This window comes from Peromyscus californicus, unplaced genomic scaffold (genome assembly GCF_007827085.1).
Source record: "Peromyscus californicus insignis strain IS unplaced genomic scaffold, ASM782708v3 Scaffold_7__1_contigs__length_154581171, whole genome shotgun sequence".
NCBI classification, from domain to species: Eukaryota; Metazoa; Chordata; class Mammalia; order Rodentia; family Cricetidae; genus Peromyscus; species Peromyscus californicus.
In genome coordinates this window covers 97,043,649-97,059,650 of record NW_026294595.1, presented here as the reverse complement: position 1 = coordinate 97,059,650, position 16,002 = coordinate 97,043,649, and the positions used below count along the sequence as shown (strand labels likewise).

The window sequence follows — 16,002 nt, the reverse complement described above, 5'->3', positions numbered from 1 at the left end:
CAGGAAAGGGCAAAGAGAAAAGGGGCACCCTGCCCCTCAGGCAGTGCTGGCTGCTTCTCACAAGCCACCCCCACACCCTATTTCTCCAGCCAATTGAGCCCCAAAGTCACTTCCAATGACTGAAACAAGGACCATAGCCACTGTTGTTCCTGGACTTTCTGGCCAGAGGTGGGAACAGGCTCAACTGCTTCTCACTGGCCTCTCCCAGGCAGCGCAGGAGAGACTTCCCAGGGCCTCTGAATCTCAGCCCAGCTAGGTAAGGAGGGTTCACAGACTGGCTGAAAGGAGGAAACTGCCGTAGGTGTGTGCTGCTCCCTTGTCAGCTTGCTGGGTGAGGTCCCTTGGTCCATCCCTGAAGCCTTCTGCATTGTGGCCACCATCTTCCTGTGCAGCCCCAGAGCTTCTGCCCTGAGCACTGAGCTCTCTCCCGACTCTCCACACCATTCCCCAGGCCCCCAGGCTGCTGCGGTTCCCTTGGCCTCCAATGCCCTTCCCTGTATCTTCCTTCATTGTATCTTTTCTACCCACGTCCTGCCTCTCCTTCCTCCTCCCTCTCTTCTCCCTCCTCTTCCTCCCCCTATGCCAATTACAGCACAATAAAGAAATCAGCACAGCTATGAGCATGTGTCCTCTCTAACTTCAGTGACAGCGATGGTTCCTTTATCTCCCAATCCGTAGAGTCCATCACACCGTAGGTAACTCAGCAAAAGGGAAGAGATTGCTAAACAAATCAATGCACGGATCTAATTTCTTTCAGAGCTTTAGGGAGCAAAGCTCCTTTTATATAGGGATCCCCTTCCGATTCATTTTCATCCAATGTTGATTGAGTGCTGCATGTGAAGCAATGAACGGACAAAGGTAGCTATGGCTCTGTCCTCGGGGAGTTTATGTTTTCAAAACTGAGATGTGGCAGCAGGAACGTGAATTAAAGGAAAAAGGTGGCTGGCACTTGCTGACCACCCTGTGGACTGGCGCACCCAAGCTGTAGAGTAACTACTTCAAGTGGGCATTTACTGTTCCATTTCACAGATGAGGAAAATGAGGCTTTGAGACTTGGTAAAGTTCTAAGTGAATCATAGAGGCAAGAATTGAATTCAGGAAGTCTCCAGACTTCTCCCACCCAAGCACAATGCTTGATGGAGCCAACGATGGGTATGCAGCCACAGACTTCTCCAGGGGAAAGAAGCCTTCAAGAAAGGGAGAGGTGGCATCTGAGATGTGCCAAGAAGGACAAGTGGGATTTCTATACATGAGGAAACACATCCCAAACTACAACAGAGTGTCTAAATTTAACTTTATATGGAGGCCTTCAGTCTTGTTTGTCTGCTGCCAACAGACACTTGAAGAGCTTGTGAAGGTACCAGTGCCCAAAGGATCCCAGGCCAGAGGTTCTAATGTAGTGTTTCTCAACCTGTGGGTCACAACCCCTTTGGGGAGTCAAACAACCCTTTCACAGGGGTCACATATCAGATATTTACATTATGATTCATAACAAGAGCAAATTAGTTATGAAGTAGCAACAAAAATAATTTTATGGTTGGGGGTCACCACAACATGAGGAACTGTCCTAAAGGGTCACAGCATTAGGAAGGTTGAGAACTAGTGTTCTAATATGTTGAGTCCACAGGCAGCCTGTTACCACGGAGTCCTCAGGTACAGGCAAACTGAGAACATTGTTCCAGGTTGAGTATGTGTATGAGACCCACCTGCAGCCTGGAAGTCCCCTGGGTGCCTTGTGACCTATTTGTGGAGAGGCCAAGCTACCCTGCCTGCTCCAGAGAGGCCCTGGCACCGTGGGCAGAGCTTCCTCGTGTTCTTCTTGTGTCTCAGCAGCTGTGACTGTCCTGTGGCCCACACTTGCTAAGGAGGCCTTTGGGAGGAAACTCCCGGTATGAGCTCTGCGGAGCACCACCCTGCTTCACATAAACAGGAGCCAAGGCTTCCAGCTGCAGTGACAGCAGGACCCGAGTGGGCAGTCTGTGGGCTGCAGAGCTGACTTATGATGGAAGGGACTGGGAAACAACAGAACACACTTCACCCCAGTAGATCCCAGTAGGTGGGGGTCATGGGTAGAGGTGGCAGAGCCAGGGAGGATCCCTGGCTTCACCATCAGAAAGCCACTCCCAGCAGCCTCCAGAGCCTAGGGAGTCAGGCCAGCCACAGCTGCCCTGAGCTTCACCTTCCCACCCAGCAGTGACTCAGGAGCAAATATTGAAAGCAGACAATGACTTCAGCTCCCTCACCCACAGGACAGTGTGACCATAGCCCAGGTCCTCTGAGGAGCCTAGGGCCCAGCGGTACTGAGTCTGGCAATGCAGGGTCCTTGGGTGCGGGGGAAACATGATCTATTTACCAGCATCCAGATGCCCTGAGCCTCCTGTTCCTCACAGAAGGGTTTGGGGTGTTCAGAGGGTGGTGCATGGGAACAGTAGAGGGACATATTAAAAACATGACCCACTATCATTTCCTACTGTGACAGGCCTCAGCCAAGCACCAACACAACTCCTGGACTCTAGAGAGGTCTTGCCGCGCCCGGTGGTGGGAGCCTACCCGCCACAGGGGTGGGACGCTTGCTACCAGACAGGTGCTGGCTGAGGAAGATGCTGTGTCAGAGACAGTCACCCTCCCTACCGGCTAAGTTGTTCCAAAACTTTGCCCTTTTCCTCAGAAATTCTTTCTGAAGGACCCGAGCCCCTCCCCCCTCCACCTCAGTCCTCACGTACTGCGGACGGTGACTAAGGGAGAGGTCATTTTCTTCAGCAGCTGCGTTGTCCAGGCCTTTTGTGGAAAATCACATCATCTCACCCTCACATTTGCTCCCAAATGTGCCCCATTCATATAAAATCTGTCCTGTCTTTTGGAGAGTGCAGCCTAAAGTACTTAAAGACGCAGCAATGCCCTTTGTCCTGCCTTCCACTAAGTTGTCTTGAAGAAAAAAGAAAAAAAGACAAGTGTATGGAAAATAATAGATAAGACAGACAGACAGTGAAGGGCCGCCACACAAACATGAGGATCGGCATTTAATCACCAATATACACATAAAATTGGGGCCTGGCAGTGCACATCTGTAACACCAGCACTGCAGAGACTGGTGGACCCCTGGAGCTCACTGGCCAGCCAGCCTAGCTTAATCAGTATGCTTCAGGTTCAGAGAGAGACCCTGTCTCAAAAATGAGGTGGAGAGCAATCGATGAATATAGCCAGTGCTAACCTCTGAACTCTACCTGCACTCACACATACATGCTCCCTTAGGAATACATACATGCATACATACTTACATATGCCACACTTACACATAGGTAGGTGGGTACATAGGTAGACAGGAAGATGATAGATAGATAGATAGATAGATAGATAGATAGATAGATAGATAGATAGATAGATAGATAGATAGATATGATAGGTATATAGAGATATGAAAGAAAATTATACGAAAATGAGGTAAAATGTTTACGGTGGAAATCTAGTGAGGAGTGTGGAAGCTCTTTAAATTCTTTCTATAAATTTCCTAAATCTGGAATTACTCCAAAAATAATATGAGCTTAAAAGCATATTTACACATTGCAATCTCTACCTTTTATATGTCTCTGAACTTCCAATTTTCATGAATGTGTTACTGAACCTGCAGCCACGCCCCTTGCATTCCCCGCCCTGCCTTGTGCTCTCTATCTACTCCGGACTTGTGTATCTATCTATCTACCCTGGACTTGCAGGGTGCTGCACATCTTTGTTGTTTTCAATGGGTACACCTCATAAAGCCATATTTCCATATTCATATTTTAATTTCATGTTTAAAAATTTTACATTTTAATGCTGTCTGATTTTCCTTTGTCTACTTACTTTTAAAAAAGCACTTGCTAGCCAGGCGGTGGTAGCACATGCCTTTAATCCCAGCACTCGGGAGGCAGAGGCAGGTGGATCTTTGTGAGTTCGAGGCCAGCCTGGTCTACAGAGCGAGATCCAGGAAAGGCGCAAAGCTACACAGAGAAACCCTGTCTTGAAAAAAAAAACAAAACAAAACAAAAAAAAGCACTTTGCTCCCAACGCCACTGTGTCTTTGTTAGGAATATTTCCGACAGTGGGCCCTCAGGGTACTGTGGCAGAAACTGGATACAGGCTGCCAGGCTGCCTTCCAGAAAAGCTGGTCCAACATACTTCTGTTTCCCCAGGACTCTGTCAGTGCCTCCATAGTCTGACCTTTTTTTTGAGAACTGGGTGGTGTATGGAATGCTCTCAAGGCAGTTCGCTCTGATAGTCACATCGTTCCTGCCATTGGGTTGCCTGTTGGAAAAGGAGCCCCCTTTGAACCACAGTGGATGGGGTGGGTGGGAGCCAGCTCTGGACTCACCAGAGCCGCCTGTCTGTGTCCTGTCCTCTTCCCTCTGATAGCCTTACAACTAACCTTTTGTGTGCATTTGGGAAACTATTTCTCCCACCACAAGGCTAGAGCCCCGCGAGGACCTAGTCTGTGCCGGCAACTGATCACTTACACCTGGCCTAACGTCGTTTAAATAGCCGATGACTATGTGGGGATCTGAAGATCTTGTGATCACATAGCAGAGCTTGGTTGTAGCAAGAAATTTCACAAGTGTTCACTACTGATTATAATCAGAAAATGTTTAAGGAGTACTCACCATGTTCTAGGCACTCTAATGGAGGGGAGGTGTATAAGGAAGTAAATAAGGGTCTTAGAAAAAAATGTTCACGACATGGCCCCACCTTTCCTGTGAAAGAGACTACGAGACTACGTGATGCAGGGGAAGCTCTTTCCTCCTGTCATGAGGCTAAAGCTGGAGAGGAACATCCTGCCCCTAAGACCAGAACTAGCCTGTGGTCTGAGGATGATTTCCAAGGCCCGTGGTGACTCAGAACTAGCAGGAAGTTTGGTGCTAGGGGAAGCTCAGAGTTGGCCCTCACACCAGTCACATGCCCTTCACAGTGCCAGCCCCAGCTCTGACGGCCACAGGTCTGAGTGAACAAGGCAGAGCATCCACCTCTCAGTACAGGAAAAGTGGACAAGGGAGTGTCTACTCAGGGCTGCCTGCCTTTGGGCTATGGGGAAGAAAGGTGACGTGCTGTTTCAAGTATGTTTGGAAATGTGCCTGGGGCATGGTGAGTGCCGAACACTGGAGATCTGATTTCCCAGAAGTCTCACAGTGAGAGGAAATCCAACATCACCCAAGTGTCAGCCTTGATACCACACTCGAGGGAATTCAGGAACAGGAAAGACATCTTTTGTTTGATGCAAAGCATCAAAACTGAAGCTGGCCACCATGGGCATCTGAATTTGTTTTCAGCAGGGAGGGAGCTGTTAGCCAACTCTCCAGGTGTGAAGGACCCACCCAGTGGGCCCAATGTGTAAGGGCAATAAAGCAGGTACTTTCTTAGAGCTGGAGCCCTGAGGGGATGTCCTTCCCACCACTGGTTCCTCCACTGACTGAAGTCTTCAGAGAACAAATCCAGAATGGACCTTCCCCAGGGCCAGCACAGAGTGAGGCCACAGGCTGGTGTGAAAGGCCTTAGAACCAGCCACACTAGGCACGTGGGCCACAATGTTCACCACTAGTAAGGACGAATGTGGTTCCTCTGCTCCCTCCAAGGCTCTGCCTCCAAAGCTGCCCTCGCCACATTTTAGGGCTCAGAGCTGATGGTATTAATCCTGCCAGCCATGGACATGGAGGGTCTCACTTTGGGCTCTTCCTGACTTGCTCAGTTCTCCTTTCTCCTGACTGCCTTCATTTCTATCACTGTATCCTCAACACATTGGGGTGCCAAGAGACCGACGACCACAGCCTTGAAGTCCTCTTTTCTCAGGTGTGTGCCTTTGCTATGGTTTGGGGAAGTGTCCCTCAGAGGCCGTATGAAAGTCTTGGTCCCTGCATGAGGTGCTGTTGGGAGCTGGTGGAGCTTTTAGACTTGGGACCAAGTGCTGCTTTTGGCTTGGCCATTCAAAGGCATCCTCCTTTCCCCCATTTCCTTTGCCATTGCTTTGGCTGGTCATGGCTCTTATCATCTATCCCGTAGACCACCGGCATGGATCCTTCATATTCAAAATCTTGATCAGTGCACGTCTGCACCTCCACCTGCTACAGTCATGTCTCTATTGACTAAAGGAGTTCTTTAGTTTAACCTCCTCTTCTGGTTCCTTTGTAACTTAGGGATAGCAGAAGGCCTTTTCAATCTCTCCCACTTCATACTCTAATATGAAAAATTCCATGCAGGAAACTGTTTTTTTTTTTTTTTTTTTTGCTATTTTGGGAGGCCCGCCACCCAACTCCCAAATAAATCACACACGGAGGCTTATTCTTATTTTTAAATGCCTGGCTTTAGCTTGGCTTGTTTCTTGCCAGCTTTCCTTAACTTTAAATTAACCTGGTTTACCTTTTGCCTCTGGGCTTCTCCCGTCCTCTTACTTCTGTATACCTTATTCTTACTCTGTGGTTTGCAGTATATCTGGGTGGCTGGCCCCTGGAGCCCTCCTTCTTCTCTGGCTGCTGTTTCCTTGCCCAGATTTCTCCTGTTTATCCTCTCTGCCTCCCAGCCTCACCTATTTCTCTCTCCTGCCTCATTATTGGCCGTTCAGTTCTTTATCAGACCATCATGTTCACAGAGTTGAACAGAGCTGAACAAATGCAACATAAAATAAGCAACACGCCGGGCGGTGGTGGCGCACGCCTTTAATCCCAGCACTTGGGAGGCAGAGCCAGGTGGATCTCTGTGAGTTCGAGGCCAGCCTGGGCTCCAAAGCGAGTTCCAGGAAAGGTGCAAAGCTACACAGAGAAACCCTGTCTCGAAAAACCAAAAAAAAAAAAAAAAAAAAAAAAAAAAAAAAAAAAAAAAAATAAGCAACACATCTTAAGATAATATCCTACAACAGTAAACTCCTTCAATTCCCCAGCAGATATCAACTATTTTTCGCCTCTCTGCCTTGAGAAGACATTGTAAAGGAGGACACATGGGCTCCTCCCTTAGGTGACCAGGCTATTGAAATAGTAGACCCCAAGCTATTGGAATTCCCCAGGAATCTCACACTGAAAAGGGAAGAAGGATGGAGACTGGTGCCAGCGAGAGGAGCTTGTCTCCATGACGAGACTCCATGTGGTTCTCACTTGTCGAAGCTCCTTACAGGGGAGGCTGGAGCCATGACACTGGCAGCCAGTGATGAGGAGGACCACGCTTTCCCAACTGCTTAGTGATGTAACTTTCCTCCTCCCTCTAAACCTGAATCTCATGTCCGGACCCTGAAAATGAACTTGAGGGGCAGGGTCACCGGACCTCTTCCCAATGTGCCCACATTGATCTTTAATTGGCCAGTTGAGGACAGGTGGCTGAGCCTGGCTTGTTAGGCTTGTTGCCAGAACCTAGGTTAGGATTCTGACAACTTAGGTAACATAACTTCTTTTCAAAGAGTTCATTTTGAAATGACAGACGTGAACAGCAAGTACGGTAAAATACCATCTGGAAAGTATGCATGTTCCTAATCCTAGCCTTCCCACTTCTCACATACTTGTAATTAAAGCAATATTTGCAAGCAGGCTAAAATTTTTATCTGTCTATCTATCTATCTATCTATCTATCTATCTACCTATTTATTACTTAGGGGGGGGGCTCTTGTTTGTTTGTTTGTTTTTGAGATAGGAATCTGCCATGTAACCTAGGCTGGCTTTAGAATTCACTATGCAGCCCGGGTTAGCCTTGAACTCTTGATCCTCCTGCTTCTGCCATCCCTACAGGCAGACGCCACCATGCCCATCTTAAGATCACTTTAGGAACCAAGTCTTTTTGAAACTGAAGTGTTGTGGAAATGACACCTCCAAAAGAAGGCTTCTGAAGCAATGTCTCTCTGGCCTTCTCCCGCCCGACTATCTCCTAACCCTCATTCTTCCCCAGAGGCAAACTGTCGAAACTAAAATTCCCCAGTCTCAAGATGGGCCATAGAAATGAGAACCGCTCCTCCAAAAAGCCAGCCATAAAACCTGCGAGTATTGCCTTGACCTCCTTCCACTTTTCTATGTGAGAGCTTACCAGAATGAAGTTGTCTGCCCTACCTTGTATGTCCTAGAAAGTTTTGGGCCCCATTCCCCAGAAGGAAGGAGGGCAGCACAGGCCAGCCTAGGAGAGCCTGCAAAGGCCTTACTGTCCCCTCCCCAAATCTACCCCCAAGTCTAGCCCTCCCCCAAGTCTAGCCCCTCCTCCAAGTCGAGCCCCCTCCCAAGTCTAGCAGTGGCTGGAGGCCTTCAGTGCAGTCGTGTTTTTACCCAAATGATCAGGCTCAGTGGAAATGAAGCATGAAAGCAGACAGCTCAGCCTAGCTGCATCTTTGGCTCCGGGAAGGAGAATCTGTTTTGCTTTTCTACATCCTTTGTCATGAAGGTGTGGCTCTAAATGATGGCAGGAGATGGGTGAAACCTTTCCTGCCCCCACATCTGCCACCACTGCTCTTGATCTCTGTCCCTCACAGACCTGCAGACTAACGCCTTCCATCGCCACGCTCACTCTGCTTACAGCTTTGTTTGAAAATGAAATGGCTCGGTCATCCTTCCAAGAGCACTTTATACTTTGCTCTCGGGGTTGGCTAACCATCACTGGGCTGTTCATTTTTATTTCTCTAAGTGGGATCATATTCCACTTCAAAAACGTAAGCAAATAAAAAAAATGTAACTCCCAACAGTTACATGTAATCCCTAGGATCAGCCATCAGAGATTTCCCTATGGGAAAATTTGAGGTGATAATAAAACAAAGGTTGAGAGAAATAATCTGGTGTGGATCCTTTCAGAACTTCCAAGTGCCAGTGGGTTTTTATTATTATGAAAGGACAAGAATTTAGTCCTTTTCATATTTTTCCATTGTATTTATATAAAAATTAAGAAAAGTATATTTATCATCATAATCTAATAGTTAACGATCTTGGGTACATAATCAAGAGAAGTGAAAGTATGTGGCCTGGAGAAAAGCTTGCTCATGACTGTTCTTATTAGCATTGCTCTCCATAGCCCCAAAAAGAAACATTGCCAATGTCCATCATTTTCAAATGGACAGACAATATGTGGGATATCTATACAATACAATAGAATTCCTCAGCAAAAGGGGTAGGATGCTGATAATGTAATGTAACATAAATGACTTGAAAATCCTCGAAAATAGAGTCAAAAGCAAAAGTTCACACATGGTCCTGTCTATATGTAATGTCTAGAATAGTCCAAGCCCAGAAAATAAAAGTTGATTAGTGTTTGTTTGCCTTGGGCTGGGAGCAGAGAGGTCAGGGACGGCGATTGCTCATGGGCACAGGGTTCCTTTGAGAATGATGAAAAGTTCTAGAAGTAGATGGAGATAATTGCCTAACTTTGTAAACATAATAAAAACACTGAGCTGTGCAATGTAAGTGGGTGACTACTAAGACACGTGAATTAAATCTCAATTCATTTTATATTCCATGAAAAACAACTTCCTACTTGATCCCATTTTTTAAGAGCAGTCAAAGGATGAGGGTAGGGGAGATAAGGGGGTGGGGAGAGTGGAGAAGCATTCTGGGTATAATTAAATCATTTCTCTCAAGTCTCTGGCCAGACTCTACAGGGCTCTGGCCAGGGTTCCCCGGTCCCTTCCCATTCCCCCTACCTCCACCACCCCCCAACCAGCCCTCTCCAAGCTCCTGGGAGCAGCAGGATTCCCATTGGCATCTGCAGGGCTGATCTCTGCGTGCCTCTGATTCCTGTTCACTAGCCCTTCATACAACCCTCCCACCTGCCTCCACTTCCCTCTCCTGAACTTTCCACATCCACAGTCTTCCAAATCTTACACTTGTTCTTTGCCTTACTGAGAACAACACCTGCTCAAAAGGTTTCCGAGGTGAAGGTGAGTGAGCTTGGAGTAACACTTAGAAATATGCACTTGATGACACGTAAAAGATGGAGTTTTACACTTTAAAATGTGCTCTTTCCCATAAAAAGACGTTCCCCCGCTTTTAAAGTCAAATAAATTTAGAGATATCTTGCATAAATAACATTTTATTACAGGTAGTAATCTAATTTATACATGTTTATACATTTCAAGGAATACACCCAAGCATCAGGAACATAAAATTTCGAATGTAAAAATGAAATTTACACCAGTAAACACAGAAAACTATTTTCGGACTGTGTGCTACCTTCAGTTGCTTACACAGGATCCAAAGGAAGCGGGCAAACCCTACAAACGTAGCAGAAGCATTTCCGCACACTGGTATCAAGATCTAGTCTGTGCGGAAGTGTTTCCACTAGATTCATAGAGTGCTCTTCAGAAGGAAGGAGCGGAGAGCCATCATCTGGTTGCCCTCCGGACTTTCTGCAGCTCTTCCACCGGCTTCCACTGCTGGTTGATGGTTATAAGCTTGAAAAACAGAAAGCAAGCCTCTTTGTTAAGGATCTGCTCTCAATCCTCACGTTCCTTTAAGGGATCTGTCCACACTCCCTTAAGGGAAAGCAGCCCCATAGTAGTCAAAGAACTACCTCTTCCCTCTCTGAAACAAGCACAGAATAGCAGACTGGTCTATTTCCACCACTCCATCCCCTAAAGCCGCTGGGTCTCTAGGTGTCCCAGGATCAGGGAGAGCAGTCGTACGTCTGTCCTACTTTTGTTAATAGTTCCAAGATTTTTGATTTGCTGAGATAGCATTCAAATTCAAGAGGTGCAGCCATTCCTTGTAAATGGATGGACAATGGTCCAAGCACGGGGCAAGACACACAGTAGGCTCTTAAAATTTCCTCCTTGCAATTGCTTCATGGAGGCACAGATGACCCAATCAGTTCTCATTCAGACATCCCCATTCAGACCAGCATTCTCACCCCAGGCCCTAGGAGACACAGTTACAAAGATCCTGAATGCCTCTCCTTGACTTAAATGCTATCAGAGTTTTGCTTTTTGTCATGTCTGTGTTAACAGCCCTCAGTGGGTTCATTCTGACCCCATGCTTCTAGCCTTCGAAATATTTAAATTATAAAAATTCAAACCTAGGTCAGTGAGATGGCAAGATGGCTGACAACCTGAGTTTGACTTCTGAGATGCACGTGGTGGGAGAAGAGAACTGAAGACCTCAGTTGTCCTCTGACCTCCACACACATGAGCCACAGCACAGGCGTGACTCCCCGCCCCCCCAACAAATACTTAAAAATAAATGCTTAAAAAAAATAAAACCTTTGGAATAGTCTTTGGAAAATGAGTAAATGATAGCTAATTCCACTGGGGGGGGATCCACTCCCATTTTCAGGAATTCCTATTGTTTATCCCACCTTATATTAATTTTAGGTAAAAGAGAAACGAGGTAAATATTTCAAAAATGATAAAGATTTATGCTTGAGTGCTAAATATGGGCTGGGCACTGTGCTAAAAGGCTCTGTATTTAGATTCTTTAAGCTCTAAGGGCAAGTTTTATTTTCGCGGTCATTTCACAGATTCAGAGAAGCCAAACTGTCCACAGTGTCTGAGCAGAACAGAGCAAGGACTTAACTAGGTCTCTAGAACACTGTTTTCCAAGTGACCCTGAATGTCGCTGTCAGTGCAAGGGCTACAGTCTGCTTGCTGGGGAAGGTTCGAGCGAGTGTCAATCACACACTGTAACTTCAGTAATACCTTCTGAGGTTGAGTAGGATCCACCCTCTCCCAAGGTTCTGGGTTTCTTTTTCGATCAATACTGCAAATAAAAGAAGATGGATGAAATGAAGGTAAGTTCATTTACACAAACCTGAGAGAGATTGGGTCTATAAAATTCCTGGAGACAGATTTGGTCTCCACACTGGAACTGTTAACCTGCATCACGGGCTCTAACAGCCCAAAACTCAGGCTTCGTTTCCAGCGCGGATCCCTTCCTCTGCAGGGCGGGGTAAGAGGTCTGTGTGCTTTGGGGGCGGCTTGGAGACTGCTCCCACAAACAGGTAGCAATGGGGGTGAAAGGACAAGCAGTAAGGGGCCCCCCGGGTTTCTAGAAGGGATGGGGGCCAGACGAGCTGCGCAGGCGCTGGCCCCAGACACCACCCACTATCTGGTATTAGAGCCCTGCCGCTCTCTCTGAACCTTGAACCAGCCACTGTCTGTTTCAATCTTTTCCTTGCATCCCAGGAGAAAAGGCTTACTGCTTTTCTTTACCCGAAGTGGAGAATAGAGTTCATCGCAGATAGCTGAATGTTTCAATTCTACCACACGAGGAAAGAACTTCCTAATAAGTTGAAATTTTGAAACTTAAAACGATTATGTTTGATAATATGTACCCTCTAAGTGCTTTTTAAGTATTTCAATCTCAAAGCCTAAATTTATAAAGAAAGAAAAATTTACTTCACTACCCGAGAGTTGAGGGTTCAGACATAAAAAAAAAAAAAAACAAATGTCACTGCCTGTCAGCCTCTCGGAGACCAGAGTTGTTTTTCAGCCCACACTTGGATGTTCTGATTCGTAGGAAAAAACCCAGACAGTGACAGCGTGTGTTTCAGAATCTGCAGGTAGGAGACAAGCAGACAGGAGGTGTTAGTACTTACACCACGTCGGTTTTTTTCAAAGCATACAAAGCGAAGGCTGTAGCCCCGGTGGCCGCCGTACTTATGATAACCGCCAAAGGAATGAGCTAAGAGAGAGCAGGTGGGGGGTACATTCAGTATGAAGCCTCCGAAATATAGCAAAATAGTATAAAAATTCAAAATCTTCACCATCTTTTCTCTCCCCACCTCCTTAAAAAAAAAATAAGAACCATCGGAAGTCAAGACTTATCGATTGCTTTAAAAAACTTACTTCCTTATTTTTCATCAATCTCTGGAAAATGCCCATGATGACTTTAGTGTAGAATTCCAAATCTAGAAGAAGGAAAAAATGCAAGATACTGGTCAAAGACATCCTCCCTTGGGGCCCGGGCACCCGGCCGTCCAACAGACGCGGGAGGTCGGGCGAGGGCCCGCTCGGCGGCAGAACTTTCCAGAGAGGAGACGCACCTGGGGTGGCTGTGGTCCGGAGATGTCAACGCCCAGCAGCGAGCCGGCCTTATAAGCCGCCAACCGCTGGCTCGCTCGCTCGCTCGGGAAGGGCCGCGCTCGGGTCACGCGGGGACCGGTCGGACCGACTCGCACGGAGCCAGCTCGCGCGCGCCCCCTGCAGGACGACAGCGCAGCGCGGCCGCTGACCGCGGTCCTTACCTGCGGTCCCTTCCCACGGTCCCCCAGCACTTTCTGTCCCCGCCCTGCGCTTCCAAAAGTCTGGGACGTTCAGGTTCCTGTGTGATGGCCAAAGTCTGGGTGAAAGACACTCAGCCCTTCTAAAAAGAGGGCTGGAGGGAGGAGTAAGGGCAGACTTTTTTTTTTTCCACCTTTTCCCGGAAGTACCAGGAGACGATGTCGGGTGCAGGATAGTTTGGTAAATCTGACCAAATTCAAGCACATAAAAGTTCTAAAACGTGACACGTCGCACACATGGAGATTGTTAAAAAGTAAACTGTGAAGTTCATATGAACTTTGCTTTTAAAAAAAAAAAGAGTCAGAGTTAAGGGAAAAGACAGAAAAAAAATTCAACTGCAGAAGATACCAGGTATCTATCCATTTATGCTGTGGACTCCGACTGTTGGCTTCGTCTTTAGGTCCCCCCTAACGCAGCAATTTGGGCTGGCAGTTTGCTTTGGAAATAATTCCACTAGACCAGCGGTTGTGCACCAGACATTAAGCCAGATTCCTCGGACCAGGGCAGGTGGGGCGGGGGGGGGGGGGGGGGGGGGGATACTAGATGCAGAGATGCTCAAGGCATGCAGTTAGTGCGTAGTAGAGATGCAATCAGAAGGGAAGTCTGGCTCCTAACACCAGCACTTAGTGCACCCTTTAAGTCAAAACAAGCCTGGTTACTTCCAAAGTTATTTTAAATCACATTGAGCCGGGCAGTGGTGGCGCACGCCTTTAATCCCAGCACTCAGGAGGCAGAGCCAGGCGGATCTCTGTGAGTTCGAGGCCAGCCTGGTCTCCAAAGCGAGTTCCAGGAAAGGCGCAAAGCTACACAGAGAAACCCTGTCTCGAAAAACCAAAAAAAAAAAAAAAAAAAAAAAAAAAAAAAAAAATCACATTGAAGGTCAAGTTCTATCTCAGTGGAAAAACTCTAGCTTAGGATGTACTAGAGTGTCCAGCCTATGACCCCTGGGCCCTGAGCTGCAGGATAGCCCAATACATTTAAGGTGATGATATTATGTCACAATGTCAAAAAGTTGAATGATCCTGTGGCCTGGGTTAAATTTCCAGTACAAAACCCTTCTTCAGTAAAGAAACTTTTGGGGGATGGGGGTAGGGACAGCATCTTACTACAACGTAGCTCAGGCCTCAAACTTAAGATCCTCCTGTTCAACCAGTTGAGTGTTGGGATCATAGATGTGTGCAACTGAGCAAAAAGAGAACATCTTTTACATTTTTATTTTATTATTTTTTTGAGAATTTCAAAGTATTTTGATCATATTCACCTCCATGCCTCCTCCAGCTCCTCCCAGATCCATTCCTACCTCCCTACCCTCCCAACTTTGTGGGATTTTGTGTTTTGCTTCCCATATACTCTGGGGTATGGGGTCATCCCCTGGAGCATGGCCACCTGCTAGGGGGCCACATCCTTAAAGAAAACTGATTCCCCCTTCTGGAAAAGCCACCAACTGTCTATAGCTCCTCAGCTAAGGGTGTGGGGTTATGAACTCCTTCCCACTCCATGATGAACTGTTGACTAGTTTGACCTTCCTCAGGTCCTGTGGAGGCACCCAGTTGCCATGAGTTCATGAGAGCACTGATCCTGTCATGTCCAGAAGACACTGTTAAGTTCCAGTCCCCCACAACCTCTGGTTCTTTACACACACACCCTCTCCCATGATGGTCTTTGAACCTTGAGGGAGGTTATGATATAGATGTCCCGTTTGTGGCTAAGTACTCGGCTGGCAATTTAGCCTCTGCATTTTAATCAGTTGTGGGTTTCTGGACTAACCACTGTCCACTGCCCAAGTATGGTGATATTTTATTTGTGCTGAAATGTGATTTTATTTGTATGTTAATAAAGTTGCCTAGAGATCAGAGCTAAGAGCAAGCCATTTAGCAGAAGCCCAGGGGTGGTGGCACATGCCCTTAATCTGATCACAAGGCAGGCAGAATCTCTGTGTGTTCAAGGACACAGGCAAGCGGTGACTGGAACCTTTAATCTCAGTACCAACCATAGAGACTGGAGGTCTGTATAGACAGGCAGTGACAAGGAAGTCATATGGTCTGAGAGCTGCACTCATCTACCAGGAAAGATAGAGATTTAAAGGGCAGTTATGCTATGTCCAGTTAGCAAAGAAATTATAATATGCTCACCCCTGGGCCTCTGAACTTCCCAAATGTAGGCTCTTGGCCAGATATACAGTATCAGGCATGCATTTCCTTCTGGGGAGTGGGTCTTAAATCCAATCACATTTTCTTATATCCAAACTATTTTTTCCCTTTATTTTACATACTAACCAGTTTCCCCTCCCTCCTCTTCTCCTGCTCCCTCCCCCCACCTCCTTTCTATCCCCCATCCACTCCTTCTTTTCCATTCAGATGGGGTTAGGGCTCCCTTGGGGATCAAGCGTTATCCAAACTATTTTTAACGGTTGGTTAATAATCTCACAGCATTTGCACCACTACCCCACCCAGAGAGCTCTCACTACAACATAGCCCAGGCTAGCCTCACACTTGGTCATTACTGTAGTTCATAACTGGGTGAGGTCATTGACGACACCATTCCCACCCAGCCCAGCAGCCTACATAGAACCTTCCAGTACACTTATCCAAAGGACTATTTCCTACTACAGAGACACATGCTCATCCATGTTCGTAACTGTTCCAGTAATAATAGCTAGCAAATTCACCATAGTACTAATCACCCAGTGTAGGTGCCAGATAGTGAGGAAAGTTGTTTCATGATTCCATTTTGTTTCCAGGTTTTCAGGATAAAATGTTAAAGGAATTGAAAATAGATATCTACACATAGAATGTGCTCATACAACTTTA

The 16,002-nt window shown here is 46.8% G+C and overlaps 1 protein-coding gene across 1 annotated transcript; it reads right to left on the bottom strand.

Moving 5' to 3' along the window:
* Window positions 1–10,035: 10,035 nt before the first annotated feature.
* Window positions 10,036–13,067, bottom strand: CUNH15orf48 (chromosome unknown C15orf48 homolog). The gene is made up of 5 exons (XM_052725436.1): window positions 12,955–13,067; window positions 12,758–12,819; window positions 12,508–12,593; window positions 11,609–11,669; window positions 10,036–10,369 (listed from the first exon to the last, which is right to left on the bottom strand). The coding sequence occupies exons 2-5, from the start codon at window positions 12,791–12,793 to the stop codon at window positions 10,301–10,303; spliced, it is 252 nt and encodes an 83-aa protein (XP_052581396.1). The 5' UTR covers window positions 12,794–12,819; window positions 12,955–13,067; the 3' UTR covers window positions 10,036–10,300.
* Window positions 13,068–16,002: the final 2,935 nt, after the last annotated feature.